The 16703-nt window shown below is 38.0% G+C and overlaps 2 protein-coding genes across 5 annotated transcripts in view; both read right to left on the bottom strand.

Moving 5' to 3' along the window:
• myh11a (myosin, heavy chain 11a, smooth muscle) overlaps positions 1-15974 on the bottom strand; it is a 39555-nt gene extending 23581 nt beyond the window's left edge. For 3 of the 4 annotated variants that reach the window (XM_017304616.1, XM_017304620.1, XM_017304622.1), the window contains exons 1-3: positions 15932-15974; positions 2935-3302; positions 2562-2718 (exon numbers count right to left, since the gene is read on the bottom strand). In XM_017304616.1, the coding sequence (XP_017160105.1) occupies positions 2562-2718; positions 2935-3302; positions 15932-15959 (553 nt within the window). In that variant the 5' untranslated portion in view covers positions 15960-15974. Of the gene's footprint in view, positions 1-2561; positions 2719-2934; positions 3303-7515; positions 7623-15931 lie in introns of those variants that run through there. The other variant, XM_008409120.1, reaches the window with a different exon arrangement.
• On the bottom strand, positions 13092-16007 carry cep20 (centrosomal protein 20). The gene is made up of 4 exons (XM_008409144.2): positions 15932-16007; positions 14342-14539; positions 14038-14122; positions 13092-13454 (listed from the first exon to the last, which is right to left on the bottom strand). The coding sequence occupies exons 1-4, from the start codon at positions 15957-15959 to the stop codon at positions 13343-13345; spliced, it is 423 nt and encodes a 140-aa protein (XP_008407366.1). The 5' UTR covers positions 15960-16007; the 3' UTR covers positions 13092-13342.
• Between the last annotated feature and the right edge of the window lie 696 nt (positions 16008-16703).

Raw genomic sequence — 16703 nt, 5'->3', positions numbered from 1 at the left:
GTCGTGTGTAAAGTATTTGTTCTGCACTTAGAAAGTTCATTTCCAGCCCCGTGCCACAAAATGATGTGCCGTTGTGCAAAGCACTTAAGAGCACCAATCGGAGAAGCATCTAAGAAGTTTGTTGCTGCTCTGGAGGTGTTGGAGAGGTGCACGGCTTTTATGCAAGAGCAGAAAGATGGAAAGCCACTTCTGAAACACAGTCAAACAGAGGCGTCCCCAGTTTACCACAATTGATGAGGGAAACACAGCGAACATGTTGAAGAAAGTTTTCTGCGCAGATGAAACAAGTTGCTTTTTGGGCAAACCAAGGCTGCACATAGCTCTAAATACAATCCATGGTGGTTCACTTCCCACTAAGACGGTAATCCTACAACCAGAACGTCAAATAAATCCCTTAGATAACATGTTCATGTGTTTGAATGGCCCAGTCAAAGCTCAGATCCGAATAAAATTGAGAATCTGCAACAAGAATTGGGAAAAGTAAAAAAGGGCATTTTAAGCAGAAGAATCAATAAGAACAATAGTCATTACATGTGCAAAAGTCACAGCAGCAACATCTGCTGCTGTAAAGTTGATTATCCAAAAGTTCTCCCTCATATGGGATTTTCCAGATTTTTATTTCTGAAAGGTTACATTCCAGTTCCCTTACACTTCCCAATCAGGCACTACTATGTGTTGGTTTGTCACACTACATCCCAATGCTGCTGTTTGTGGTTAAAATGTGACAACATTTAAAGAAAGTTGAATATCTTTGCAATTTATTTTGAGAGAAGACATTAGATTTTTTTAAAATACCTGTATAACTCACTAAAAACAAAATTAAAAACAACATTAACATATCATGTTGGGTAATAATTTTCTGCCACATATACAGTCATTCTGAATGGGAAAGCTCTAATATTACACAGAATGATTCAACTTTGGACACTGTTGAAACTGCAAATCATCCTTCAATAGTCTCTTTCAAATATTCTGTGTCATGAAGAAGAAGCAGCAGCAGCAGCAAACTGAAGGGGAGATTTTGGAAGAAGGAAATGCTTTACTGCCCTCCGCCCATCTCTCAATCCAGATGTCAACTCCTTTGAGAAAATGTCCTCATGTCAACATGAAATCAAGTGGTGCAAAAGCCCCCTGGAAACGGATTCTGTGGGAAATGAGCCGTTATGAAATCGCATCACTGCAGTTTGAGCCAAGGGCAATTTACTGTAAGCACGATGCTGCCGAGGCCACAGTCGTCACCTCTCTGATACACTGACTCCGGAACGGGCCTGAAAATACTGTTCAGGAACCTGCCAGTTTCCTCATTGTCGTCGCACAGCAGCTAGCAGAAAGTAAGCTTAGAGGAGGTTTTTGACTAGATGGTTATCACAGGTCTGCAAGTGAAACTGAAGTTTAATTCAAATGGGGAAAGAAAAAAAATCATACTGAACATAAGATGATCAGGAAATTCTTTACGTTAGTTAAATTCACTAGTTAAATTCACTGTTTTACTCTCAGTAATTGTTCTAACCTCCATTACCATCCACTGACCAGGAAACACTTTCAGCTCAGGCTGCAAGGGCAAAAAACTGCTACTTGACGTCTACTTCATCTGAGGGGCTGAGCCATTATGATTTCACACACTCTTAGTTTGCACATATGATATATCCCTTTTATCAATCAAAGCTGTAGCTTTCCTGTGATTTCTCACAATTGGTAATATATTTGAAACCATTTATATTTTTAACACCCGTCTGTCATTTAAATGTCTCCTCCACATCCTACGTGAAGTTAGCATCTTTCAATTTAGCTCTTGATTAAAGAGAAATGTAACCACATTTACAAACTATGGATTACAGTTGATCCACTAGTATAAAATACTTGCAATAATCTGCATTGTTTTATGTTCAAAGTTTTACAAAAGCTCATTTGCAAAGTTTTTATTTAATTTGAAAACTTTTGGGGTCCAGTTTAAATACTTTACCACTCTACACAGATCAACAAAAACTGGACAAAATATGAAACTAATGACAGGTTTAATAAATAAAAAAAAAAAAAATATTTTTATTTGTTGTAATTAAGACTAATTTAGAATGGGTTCATCTTAAAAGCTACCCAATCTAAGGAGGTAAAAATAAACATATCAATCAGTAATAAACTATGTATAAGTTGTGACATATATAATGTAATATAAAAAAAAACTGACCCTAAACTTAATTTGCCTTTAATCAAAAACAGCCTTTATATTAAAAAACAAACTTTGTTACACAAATTATAAAACGGTATCACTATTCAAAGCATAACTCAGTCAGTATGACGGTTTTTAAATAAACTGTTAGAAATGAATAAAAATATTCAGTTTCACAAACTGAACAAATGTTTTAGAAATCAACTTGTAAAACAACATTTAATACATTTAAAAGAACATAAATTTAATATCGACTTATTTAATTATGATTCAGAAACTGAGTACATTAAAAATAATCTTCCAGTCAAGAGCCGAAATGGATATTTAAAATCGATTTTAACCTCACTGCAGGGATTTAACGGAGTGACAGAACCAACTGCAGGAGAAATCTTACCTTGCATCATGTTTCTGTAGGCATTATCCGCTATAGCGTAGATATGAGGGGGGACTTCATGCCGTTTCTTCCCTTTGTACATGTCGATGATCTTCTCAGAGTAGATGGGCAGCATTTTGTACGGGTTCACCACCACACAGAACAGGCCAGAGTACGTCTGAAAACACAGAAATGCCACATTCAAAACTTGGAAGATGTTTTTGCTTTCATGGCTGTTAGAAGACAGTAAGGAAATTATGTTTTTGTAAGAAAATGTGTTTATGTAAGGATATTTCAGCCAAAAAAAAAAAACAAGTGTAACCTTCAGATAAAGGTCAAACCAATATGCACAATCAATAACACTCAATTTGCATGTTTTCTGTGGCGTACTTACATAAATGAGCCCGGAGAAGTACCTCTCACGTAGATTGTGCAACACGGAGGCTTCGTTAAGGCAGGTGAGCTCGGCCATGTCCTCCACCTTGCTGAACTTGGGCGGGTTCATCTTCTGGATGTCGTCCTTGTTGACGGTGACCTTCTTGGCGTTATCAGCCAGCTCCACCAGCACCTCGTCGCCGTGCTCCTCCTTGATGCTGGCCGCCTCAAAGCCCTGCCTCTCCGAGGGGATCCACACCAGCTTCTTGGCCGCCCAGTCGGCCTGAGCCATGGGGCTGTTCAGGAAGTCCTTATCGACGAAGAGGAACTTCTCGTCCTCTGTCGGGGCCTTGTTGGACATCTTGGCTAGTGGTGGAGGGCCAGATGCTAAAACAGAATCAGTGCATTAAAATGTTAAAGATGGATGGCGTGTGGAGGAGCCATGTTATGGTCGAACGACACCATATTTACGAGATCACAATCGAGGTGTAAATGTTCTCATTTGAGGGTAGAGAGAAAGAATAGAATGGACATTGGAAAGAGTCCGTTCAACTTCTTCATATTTTCCACCCTGCAACTGTGTGCTAAATAAATGTTCTTACAAACAAATAATTTCAGCGTGATCTGCATTTATATTCATAAGCAGAATGACCCTGACAGCGCTCTATAAAACCTCTGGAGGAAAACTGCTGTACAAAACAAAGCAACCCATTTAAACCGAGTAAGCATTTTTCAGAAAAGTAGCCAAGGGGCCAATGGTGACTCTGGGGGAGCTGCAGAGATCCACAGCTCAGGTGGGAGAATCTGTTGACAGCAGAAATTTTAGCTGTGTACTCCACAAATCTGGCCTTCAAGGAAAACCATGAGCAACATATCTAGTTTGCCATAATCCAGGTAGAGAACACAGCAAACATGTAGAGTAAGGTGCTCTGGTCAGATGGAACTCGCATTCTCCCCATTAAAACATGGTGGTGGCATCATTAGGCTGTGGGGATGCTGGTGAGCACTGATGACTCATTACTGAAAAATAAACTTGTATCAAACAACCTGAGACTGAGATAGAGGTTCACCTTCCAGCAGGTCAATGGCCCTGAGCCTCACAGCCATAGTTACACTGCTGAGGTTTAAATGAAACTATTTTCATCTCTTAGTCAAAGTCCAGATTTAAATGCAATTGGGAATGAGTGCTCCCTGTCCAGTCTGACTGTCTTTGAGCTGTTCTGCAGAGAAGAAATGAGAGGCAGTTGTAATTGCAACAAAAGGAGGTTCTACAAAGCTTTGACTGAGGAGGCCTAAACACAAATGCTCTCCACATTGTTCAGAGTTTAATTTGTAAACTAAAAAAACTTACTTTCCTTTCTATTCATATATATTACAAAATACATTCAAGCTTTGTAACATGACAAAATGCATGTAACATAATAAGCATGAATACTTTTCCAAAGATATGTAATCCAGTAAAATTATGTCTTTCTTGGAGCTAAAAGACATAAAATGCTTCTTTTTTTTGTTTCCCCCCCCCATTAGGGAGTTTCAGAAGACAGCCATTCTCACGGACGTCCACCTCCCTCTCGACCCCACACGTCACACGGGAAACGAACAAACAATTCCCCTCTCAACTGCAGACATAACGACCGAGGTTGGGAAATTGGTTTTAATTAACCTCACAACATTGTGTCAACAGATTTATCTGAGAGACAACTCAAACCGAGCGACTTGTTCTGCTACTGAACCATCGAGCTCCTCTTAAATTTAATAACCAACTTTTTTTTTCCCTCTGTCCCCCCATATCTCTCTCTCAGTCTCCTGCTTAGGGAAGCTTCAGTCTCGTGCTGCGATGACCATATAAGGGCTCCTTCTCTGGAGCAGGGCTCCTTTCTGTGGACCTAAACAGCAAGGCAAGTGAATTCCCAAACAAAGCCCATATAGGGAATAGTATGTCTCTGGTCGGCTTTGTCGTTTACTGCAAAATGATAACAGCGAGGCAGAGAGGCTGAGGGGGGCTCGGGATTTTAACAGCCATGCTTCACATGGGCCCTTGTTGGAATTCATTTTTAAATGTTACAGTCAGTGGCTGCACTACGAACAAGTGTCTGGCTTTTAGAGAGACCTGCAGGTTAAGGCAACGTATAACAAACTAGAGTGCTTTGCAGAGAAAGTAAGAGAGTAAGGAAGACGGGCGTCTCCCATAACTCCCGTGCAAGGTGCTTTACAGCTTTTCTGACTGAAGAAGACGATCCCTGCTTTTTACCCTTCGGACAAAATGTGTGGCATAAAACCAACTCGACCATCGTCACTGTGAAACATGGTAGTGGTAGCATCATGCTGTGAGGAGGTTTCTCTTTAACAGCAAAAAGAAAGCCGATAGGGAGATAGACGGAGCTCAATTAAACCTGGAGGAAATTGTTTCCTCCATGAGGTTTCCATTCCTAAGACTGTATGAACCAACATTGTTTGGGTATAAAAGTGATATGGATCCTGTTTTATAGCATTCTCATCAGAGGATCGTCTAACTGAACACAACAGGAATGAAACCACTGATTTAGCAAACTGCTTGTTTAAGACAGCGCCCACTTCTCCATCACAGAAGCATCGAATTTATTAAACAATTATCAGTGATATTTTTTGCCCCTTAATTACTGGGTAAGTCAACAAATACAGCTAGTTTGGTTAAATAAGTCTAAAACAAAAGCAAACAAAACAAAAAAACCTCCAAAAAACATACTTCTGTATTCATGACAAAGTCTGTGAAGCTTTCTGGATGGATCATAAATCACGAATCTCTCTGCAGACCTTTGCTTTTATCTTTTTATTTGAGGAGACTGCTACAAACTGAGTGGGAACTAAGTAATAAAACAGACCCAACCTTCCTGAGAACACTTATAAACCCTCCACTGGGACTAAAAAAGAAAAAAGAAAAAAGAAAAGCTATCCACCTAAAAAGACTATTTAAAAAGAATATGACCGCCTAAAAACCTCCCATCAACCTGTCAAAAGTGGCCAAAGACCAGAGATGAAAGTCTTTGTAAGGGATTGTGAGAGACGGGGGAATCAGCTGATGGTCTGATGGTCGGCAGATAAAAGTAAACAGACATTTCCTGGCACACCCCATGTTTAAAGGAGACACTGCTCCTCCTCATGCGACTCGAGCTTTCCTTTTACGCAATTTCATTTAATACCCACATCAAGCCTTTGATCATTTAAAAATGTTGCATCAAAGTTTTTGCATCTTAAAGACTGACTGACTCAAGTGGTTGTCAGAGTTTGACATAAACAAACTAAAAACCTGAGATAAAAACACTCAGTTACAATGTCTATAGTCAAACTATAATTAAGCAAATTGAATTAGGTTAAATATCATAATTCAGTGTAAACACCATATATTTTAGAATATGTCTGTATAATTTGTTTTGCAATACAATTCCCCAACTTAAAAAAATGTGTGCAAAGTCATTTTGAAGCATTAATAATGTCTCTGTTAAAAATAATAAACCAGTGAAGAGGCTGCCCTGGAGACTCTATAACCTTTCTATTTGGGGTTGGGGGACGTTGACCTTAAAGGTCAGTAAATCATGTTTCTAATTTCCTATCTGAAATGCTCCACAAACATTTCTATCATCAAACTAAGAAACCCAGATGCTTAATGCATTTAGGACTACAGCATTAAAAACACACACAACAGAATCATGTTTTCTGAATTTAGCACTTAATTTGTGCAAAGAAAGATTTCTTATCATAAACTATAAGAATGCAGAGCTATCAGGTTGAACACAGAATACAAATGTAGTGAAATCAAAACTCCCTGCTCCTTCAGTGAGCGCAAATTCCTTCGTGACAGCATATAAATATAATGTCACTGTCATAAAATAAAACCTTGATGTCCCACTCGTCCTTCAAAACACCCTTTAGGGTCTAATTGTAGTTCAAAAAGATTTGGCCCAGAACCCAGTAATAATTTCACGTCTATGCTCAAGAGAACAGGAGAGCATGTCTAGTTCGCCTTGACATTCTGCATCTCCGAACGCCAAATAAATTAAACATGTTTGTCATACAAGCATCAACTTCATAGGACTATATTTGGAAAGCAGGAAACGCCATTAATGGCCAGAGTCATGCTTTTCCTGAGATAAAAGTTGGAACTTCCTTTTTATTCTCAATCCTGCGTCTCTCTATGCAACAATTTGGTCTGTTGAATTAGCAATAAAACTACTCCTTGGTCAACCGTATTTGTTGTATTCACAAAGCAGCTTAGTATAATTATCGCTCAAGAGATAGCAACATGTCTTACACATATTAGCTGGCCTGTCAAATAACAAAACAAACAAGATCAGCTGAACACGAAACAGACGAAATATTTAATTAGCCAATCCGAACGCGTTAATTGGTTACTCATAACAAGAACATGAGTTGACTAATAACTTACGCTCACACAATTCAATGGGCTAATTAGCCAATTATATCCAATTTCAGGAAAAGTAGGCAAAAAAGCACCAATGCGGTTAAGTAAAAGAAAGAAAAAAAAGTGCTGTAGCGGATTGCTGAAGTCTGACAGGTGCACTTCGATCAATTTGAAGATATCCCTCCGCTGTAAAATACTCACATAACGTGAAGAAAGTTCGGATTTGGAAAGCTGGAGTTTGGAGAAGGTGGGCGTCGACGAGGTACTCCCCAAGCAAGCAGTCCAAATGACCCCCGTCAATTTAAAAGCCTTACCATTTAAACTGTTCCTCCCTCTCGCCTCCTCCACCTCCTCTATCAGCGCAGAGGACAGAGGCTGCGGACATGCGCAGTAAGGTCCACCAGTGGGTTGAACAGAAGAAAACTAGTGTTGATGAAGTTACAGAGGATAAAACGTCAAATTTACACCGCATGCAACCTTGTATTATTACAGACTAAAAATACTTCTGAAGATTACCCTGACAGTGGATTTACTTGTGCTACACGGTTTAATTTAGGTCAGTATCTGTGCTTAGACGCAATAATGAGAAAGAGAAAGCACAACTAGGGTTTTGTATATCACAATTAACATGATCTGGTCTTTATGCCAGACACTAAAATAATTTAGCTCTAACCTCAAGCAACACCTGGCTGGTAATTAGCAAATATTGTCTACTTTTCAAAAGCATGTTTATCTCCTTTTAAGTGGACACATTAGGAAGGAAAACGTATTTAAGTGATTTGTTTAAGAAAGATAAATCAATCAGATGTCCTCATATTTTATTTGGTCATATGGTCCGATCAATGACAGCAAGATGTCTGGGATATATGGCAACAAAACAAGCCCAAATGATCACCCCTCCATCACCATGCTTGACAACTGGAAGGAGATGTTTGTGATCAGACCAATCATATCCACTTCAAGCTGAAAGGAAGATTTATGAAATCAAGTGCAAGTTTGAAAACTTAAGTAATGCTATTAAAGCCTTTAAGAAAAAAAAAGATGGTTTCCCCTGGCAAAAAAACAACCACAAAACAAAAAAAACAAGCTTTATTCAATCGTTTGTGTTTGCGCTGTAATGCATTTAACATGCAGACTTATGTCTGCAGAGTGTTACATGCTCTGACCTTGGGGTGTACTGGTCGGGAGGCTCAGTCATGGAAAACTTGTCAGTTGTTTCAAGTGTTTGCTCTTGAGAATTATTCTCTCTCACTTAAAAAAAAAAATGACAGACTTCACATTGTTGGGAATGGCCTTACAGCTCTCCCCAGACTGAAGGACAGCAACAATCGCTTCTCTGAAACCAGCACTGGGGTCTTTCCGCCTCGCCGTTGTGTGAACACACAACTATTTGTTCCAGACCAGCAAAATGAAAAAATAGTGTCATCATCTTCTTTCACTGAGAGGATTACACTGATGATTATCAAATGCTTTTCAAAAACAACACCTGGCTGATCCTTTCTAACTATACTCAGTGAAAGTAGCAAAAAATGTACTTATAACTAATTAGTTTGTCAAATTTCTTTCCATTTTGTTTTTGATGACTAAGTAAAAACATGTAGATCATTTTCTGTATTCCTCAAAATACCTAACGAAAGAGAGATGGACTGCTTTCGTTCTTTTCTCTGCCATGATTGAATGTTTTAGTTTTCAGATTCTCCTTACACAACAGGTCTTTATTTAACCGCTACACATTTACCAACTCATTTAATCATTATCACCATATCTGTGGTTCAAGGATTTTAGTTTTTCTTTTCCAGGTTCCCATCATTCTATCTGTTCTGTTCTGCTGCTTTATCTTCACCTTTAGCTCCTTCATCTGCTTGCTGTGTTGATCTTGCAGAGATTTTGGTTGTCCAAACCTGCCCGTCTCTCTGGTACCGCTGTCCACCGTTTTGGTCATTCTCCTTCTCCTTAACCGTAATTTTCTTACGTACCGGCTTGGACCATCTGAAGTTGGTAGGGGAAAAAAAGCTCTGAAGTGTAAAGTAACTCTGCAGCCTTACACTACCAAACATGTTATTAAATATTGGCATATCTTGGAAGACAAGCAGTTGTGACGTTTTTGATGTAATATGACAAAAGTGATTAAAAAAAAGGTTTAGAGTTCTTCATTTTAATGCTTAAGATAGTGAAGTAAATAAGCTGGAGTTAACATTTTAACTTTAACTTTTAACTGATCTCTAAATGATGAAGAGGAATGCAAACAATAGTAACAAGGTAAAAGATAAAAAGCAAAAACTTCATTAAAGAAATAGTGAGTTGGTCAGGATTTTGTTACAGTTTGGTTCATTAAAAAAAATAAAAATCACACTTTAAAATTATTATAAAAAAGCCAAGATTTCCACTTATGGGTTATTGCAATAATTCACATTTTCATTTAAGAGATGTCATATATTTATTCTAAATAATAAAACATGACAAAGCAGTGCATTATTTAGCCAGTGAGGCTATGAACAGTTCAGAAAACAAAGTAAAGGCTTGGAGAGTCTTGTTACCAGAAGTATAAAACATGATGAGTAAAACACATAGTTACATTTAATTCCCTGGAAAGGAGGGTTTTGATAGACCTCACCATCATAGTTCTATTTTGAGAAACTGAGAACTGTACCTGAACACATTTGATGTTGGTTAAAAACTAACGTAAATTATCTAGTGAAGACAGAACAACGGACGCCTGTGGGCTCCAGTGTATGGATCATGAAATGTGTTCCCTGTCCTGATAAGGAAAACCAGCGCAGGATTCCCCTTCTCTGTAACGTCTCTGAAGTGTATCCCCCCAGCACACGACTCACAGCTAAACCAATTAATGTACGTTTTCTTTGTGAGTTTTCCATTTTTACACTCTCCACATTACAGTATGGAAAACAAATCCCCCCTCCTTGCTGCATCCGTCCTTTTCCAGTTTCTCCCCAATGGAACTTCCTATATAAGGACACCGTTCTGTTTGTTCCAATAAATCAAGCGGTTTTCCGATGGCTGTGGCCTGTTTAGTCCCAGATGCAAAAAAAACGCTGCGCCGTGGCGTGTGTGTGTGTGAAACCTGACGATAGACCAGCATCAAAAAGATGGGGAGGTGTTCATGGAGGAGGTACGCTGGCTGAGAAAAGTGGAAGAGATGAAACAAACGCAGGAGAAGAAGGGGGAAAGTAAGGCGGCAGAAGCGTGGAGCATCCAGGCTGCAATGTGTGCCATATAAGGAGAGTGGAATCTCTGCAGCTTTCTGTGTTGCTTTCAAAGTCTCATATGAGCAACAACCCCAAGCCCTGGTGACTAAATATGGTCCAAAAGCATTAGCATTGTTGAAACAAAGATGCCTCTGAAAGGGATAGCTCTGACAATTTCCCTGCCAGTGACAGGTAGATTTAGCGTTCCTTAATATGTGAAGGTAAGAGGCGATTATAAATCAAGGGAGGAATAGCTAGTGTTTTTCTATTAAGGAAAGATTAGCAAAGGGTTTGATACACTTCGAGAAACCGCGTGGATAAGTAACAGCAATTTGTCTTCATTTGATTTCGTGTGATGGATCGAAATGTCTCAAGATATTTAGAGCCAACGTAAGGCATGAGCTAAGAAACAACTACATAATAATAGTCAGAATTTAAAACTACTTAGCAGCTTTCTCAATAACATAATTGAAACTCACCTCAATTATTGTTGAACATGTAATGACAAATATTTCTATGCTATTTTGTTGAAAAAAGTTGATTATTCAAGACAAAATCTACTTTCCCAAAACACTCTATGCACACAGTGATGTCAAAAAAGGCACCAGAAAACTTATTAGGAGTTCCTTTTTGTACATCCACCTACATTTTTCATATTTGTTACTGAAAAAAAAAAAAAAAAACACCTCTGGATTATATCCTTAAAGTTTATTGCCGTGTGTTGAAGTCAAAATGAATGCAAATGCAAATTACGTAATAAATGTGTGGAAACTGGGCCCTCTTTCTCTGCTCTACATGAAAAGCTGTACTGCTAGACTAAATGAATAAATCACAGAAATAACCTTGGCTACACAACTGATTTAATGCTACTATTAAAAAAATCCAAACTGGAATTAGGGCCCCAAATCCAATTGTGGTCAAGGCCCCTCATAGTCTTTGGTTGGTTCTGTAACAAATACTTTTCTCAGTAAAGAGAGATGCAAGACATCATGAAACTAAACTGCAAGTTTCAGAGCAGAGCGTTCTAAAACAAAGATCTGAACTTTACTTTGTCCAAACATTTTCCCTTCCTCCCTTGTCCAGCTGTGTGAGAGAAAAAAAGAAAAAAAAAACATCTGACCAGTTCCTCAAATTAATTATTAAAAGCTGGGGGCAAATCCAAAAAAGCAGGGAGGAAGATAACGTGAGTGGAAAGTCAAGAATCAGATCCAGCGAAGCGAACGCATCCAAATGGAACAAAATCAGGAGTATTTTTAACGACTCAAAATAAAAGGTTATTTTGAAGAGCACTTTGAAATTACGCGAGGTCACAGACAAGCCGTCCATCACCAAACCTACGTAAACTGCTTAGAATGTGAACCTCTCATCAGGTTGGTGCGTCAAAATTAAAAAAAAATAAAAGACAAAACATACAACAGGTTTTTTTTTTTATATATCGAAATTTTGATCACAGTCCTAATGTTTCATTTTCTTCGCCTTTATGGCCATAGATGGCCATCCATTGGCGCAATAATATGTTTATAGATATGTTTGACCCTCTTGGAATGCAATTTCATTCTAATTTGAGCTTGGAAGGAAACAGAATTTTTCCCTCTGCTGCATGTAAAAGAGAAATGGAGTCGATGCGACTATGAAAGCCGTCCTGTTTGCAGACAACTGCTCCACGAAGCAGAGAAGAAAATTCAACCTGCGAAAACAGGAACATCGATTCCAACGGTCCACATGCAGCTTTATGGGCTTATGTGGCACTTTCTTTCCTCCTTATGTAACATTTAATAAGGTTGGAAACTTACAAATACATGTTCAACATCAATTCAAATGTTCTACAGGTAATTTATTAAAACAGTAGAACACACTATTTTCTAAACATGGTCTGTTTAGTTTTCTTTCATCCTCAAACTATGGCAAATTAGCAACTGGACGTAATTTGGGCTGAATTCACCGGTGCTAAGGATCTAGGTTAATCCAAACCAATGATAAATAACGATTTCTGACATGGACGAAACTCTGACTCCCAATTACATTTGAGTTTTGTATTACCATAAAGACTTTCAAATAAAATGTTTGTTAATGTAACTTTAGGGCTTAAATGTTTATAAAAACAAGTAAACTATGAAAACATCTGTAGGTAAAAAAAAATAAAAAAATCTGGATCTTGGAGAAACCAGACAACTAGCTGCAAAAAACAATTTAAAAATGCACCATCTAAGGTGGTGGTGTCCATTTCTGGCTAGTGTCCCGAGGCTTTTACACAAGTCCCTGATGCAGCACACCTCATTCTGAATAATTGAAAAACTACACCTGCTACCAAGCTCTGCTGATACATGTTAGCATCCTGCCTGTTTAGGGCAGGGTTATTGGAGGATTTTAAAATGCAAGCATTGGGATGGGTCAGGTTCTCCTGATCAAACAGCAGTCCTCACCATTTCTGTGGTGATGTCGCCACCATGTGGCACACAATTAAAACAGCACCTTTTCTGAATAAAGCTCAATGTATCTTAAAATAAAGAAGTCTGTATTATTAAAACAGTAAACGGACATATATTTGTAAACACAAAAAATATGAAAAAGTTTAATTTTTGTACAAAATGTATTGTTTACATCTCCTGTAAAGAAGACAAGAAAAAAAAACCCTCAATCCATCCCCCCACACTTTGCCAACTTATAAAATACCATTTACCCCTCCATCCCCCCTTTAGGCCTTTCATTCTGCAAGTCTTCTACATTACAAAATAAGTTGTATTCAGGTAGGTGGTGCAGAACTCCTGCGAGAGCCAAAGCGACTTCTAAGTCCGTGAGCATCGCTGGTCAGGAGCTGAACGTCACGAATCATGTCCAGGAGCTGAGATGCTCACAGCAGCACCTCGCAGCAAAACCTTCCCTCGGTTATCGCTGCTGTTCAGGAAGTGAGAAAACAGCCCATACAGCAGAGGTCTATAAAATAAGAATAATAAAAACAGCAAAAATGTAAATATATATATATATGTATATTTTACTTTCTTCATAATTTCAACTATAACAAAAAAAAAAGGTTGACAGATGCGGTTCTGGGTCAGTGATTTACTGGTTGAGCAAATGCCTTAAAAGGCATCAAACTTTAAAGCCAAACCCTGATCTGAAGCATGAAATATTATTTACTGCAGCAATTAACTCACTTCATGTCATCACATTGATCGAGGTTCATTGAGATATAAAAACTGCTAACATTATCTCTAGTATTTTCAAGTAAGTATATTGTACAAACTGGTATTTAAGGTATTCAACGGATAATAAACTATTTTTGGTTACAGCAGAAAAGATAAAAGCTCATCCTCAGACTGACTGGATTGTGATTTTTGAACAAAGCCAGAGAGTTAAATAAACGCAGTTAGATTTTCTTATTTTAAAATGCTGCAAAAAGTTCGTAAACCTCTGGTATTTTTTATTTCAGATTATACACTGTGAGGATGACATTGTGTTTGTGCCAAGTTCACAGCAAACTGTGCTGAGATTTTTCAAATACCGACTCGGGCCTTACACAGACTTGGAGTTTGCGTCCTCCGAGACTCTCAGCTCAGCGGCCAAAAACTGTCTGTCCAAGGGAGTTTCAGGTTGTCCTGACTCTGTGAAAGCAAACATTGGAGAGAAGTAGCTCACTGGTGTGAAATCAGAGCAAGTTAAACTAACAGAAAGTGAAATCTGAAAGGAAAGTACACATTTTCTAAGGTGAAAAATGCTGATGGGTTTATGACGACATGTGTGCTTGATCTTGACACAGTTAGCTTGGGTTCGTATTGAAATCCTTGTCATTAGATAGAGCCACGTTTGATGAACTTACCCACCTGCTGTGAGCACCGACGCAGTGTGCCTGTACTTGTTGAACTCCAGATATTCCCGGATGAGCTCGTTTATGAGCAGGTTTTCGTGGGACAACGACGGCCGCGCTTCCCGCTGTTCATCCAGGGCGCTGAACACCTCCGCTCGGATCCGAGCCTTCAGCTGGCCCATTACGCCACGGGACTCCAGTTTCTGCCTCATGGCTGAAAGGTTCAGACTCTCTCTGAATTATGAATTACGATTCCCTTCCCATTCAAATGCAAATTAAACTGGCATGTAAGTAGAAAAAGGTGACAGGATGCCAAAGTTGCTTTAAAATCACAGATTTATATATTTTTTTACTGCAAGAAAAAAAAAAAATCAGCCACCAACTGTACTGTAAATAGCATTGCTGTGGTGTAAAATAACTTTCTATAGGTTTTAATTCTCAAGTATTATAGTACATGAGACAGTTTGTTAAAGGGGCCAAAATAATGTGTTTGGAAGCACATTATTCCAAACACATTATTTGGAATAATGTGTTTTGATATTTACATATCAAAACTCCATACTTTTTCACCCTCAAATTTCCAGTTTTTCCAACCCATTTTTTAAATATTTACTACTAATGTGCTGCAAATATTTCTACAGTCATCAGCTTTAAACATAGAGCCAGTCAAACCTCCAGGAATGAATGGACGGAAGAGCGGATAAGAAACTCGTTGCAGACACTAATAGATCTGAAAACACAAATATTTTGTTTTCTTTGCATACTCTGACCTATAAAATATACTGCTCAAAAAAATGAAGGGAACACTTAAACACAATATAACTCCAAGTAAATCAAACTTCTGTGAAATCAAACTGTCCACTTAGGAAGCAACACTGATTGACCCGACGAGGGTCCCCGTTGTCAATCAGTGTTGCTTCCTAAGTGGACAGTTTGATTTCACAGAAGTTTGATTTACTTGGAGTTATATTGTGTTGTTTAAGTGTTCCCTTTATTTTTTTGAGCAGTGTACTTAGAAACCCTGAAAAAGAAAAATGATGTGCGGCACTTGCCAAAATTCATTCAAATATTATTGAATGAAGGTTCGGATTTTCAATTCCTGACTTGTTAAATACTACTTATAAAGATGGGAATATGATCATAAGGCAGTTTTTAACCCATAAAAGAGCTTAATACGTCTACTTCTAGTTTTAAATACTTAAATTTCCCCCAGAAACAAAAGGTCATTACAGTTAGCTAACTAGCTCGTTGCTATCTAGCATCAGTAAACTAACAGAAACTCGAGGTAAACAATACCTCGAGCTTTTAGACTCGAGCTTTAATGCTTGAAATGTAAATACAATACAGAAGAGACTATCATTCATCAAGCCCTTTCAGTAACTGTAAACTCTTGGCTAAAATGTCCACGAATCGATAGGTAAAACGGAGTTTTGAGTTTGTTATGCTGGCCAACCAGTCCTCCTTCATTCAACATCATTCGTGACAATTAGCTTGTCACGACACAAGCTAATTGTGTCGTGACTCGTCCTTCACGACACAACTAGGTTTTATTAATAATTTTAGGCCTAAAATAAATAAGGAAGTTGACTAAAAGAAGAACGCTTACCATCCTTCAACTCAGAGATGGTCGCCATTGTAATTAGTGTAAACAAACCCTGGAATAACGGTTGGCTATACAAACATCTGCCACCTAGTGGCCAAGTTTTATATCTACAACGGTGACTCGAAAGACTACAAAACAATGCACACCGATGCAGTTATAACTGGATATAGGACGCAAAATAAATAAGAAAATAATAAATAATAATAAAAAAAAGCAAAATAAATAAGTTCTAATAAGATATATTTTGAGTTGTTTTTTCCTTTCAAGCTCTCCGTCTACTGCCTGGTTTGTAAGTGGGATATGTTCCACAATTGTTGGTAACATTAAAAAAAAAAATATACTCCTCCATCAGATTTTGGACATACTTTTGAGAGGGTTTCTTAGAATTTAAATGTCTTTCAAACTATGTTTGAAAAACAAATATTACAACAATTATGAAGACATTGTTTCTTTTTTTCCCCTGCGAATTCACTGACAGACTGTGTGTGTGTGTGTGTGTGTGTCAGTGGTGGAGAAAGTACTCAAAAAATGTACTTAAGTAAAAGTACAAATACACAGACACAAATGTACTCAAGTAAAAGTAAAACTACCACATTAGCATTTGTACTTAAGTAAAAGTAAAAAAGTACTGGCTTTTAAAAATACTTAAGTATTAAAAGTAAAAGTGCTTGCTGAATGGATTACCTAATCGCTAATATCATTAAGTGTCCCGATCATATTTAATTTTAATACATTAGAAAACAACCTGCTGAATACTATTAATCAATCATTAATC

This window comes from Poecilia reticulata, linkage group LG1 (genome assembly GCF_000633615.1).
Source record: "Poecilia reticulata strain Guanapo linkage group LG1, Guppy_female_1.0+MT, whole genome shotgun sequence".
NCBI classification, from domain to species: Eukaryota; Metazoa; Chordata; class Actinopteri; order Cyprinodontiformes; family Poeciliidae; genus Poecilia; species Poecilia reticulata.
The sequence above is the reverse complement of the archived record's forward strand: the minus strand, read 5'-3'. Positions and strand labels throughout refer to the sequence as shown.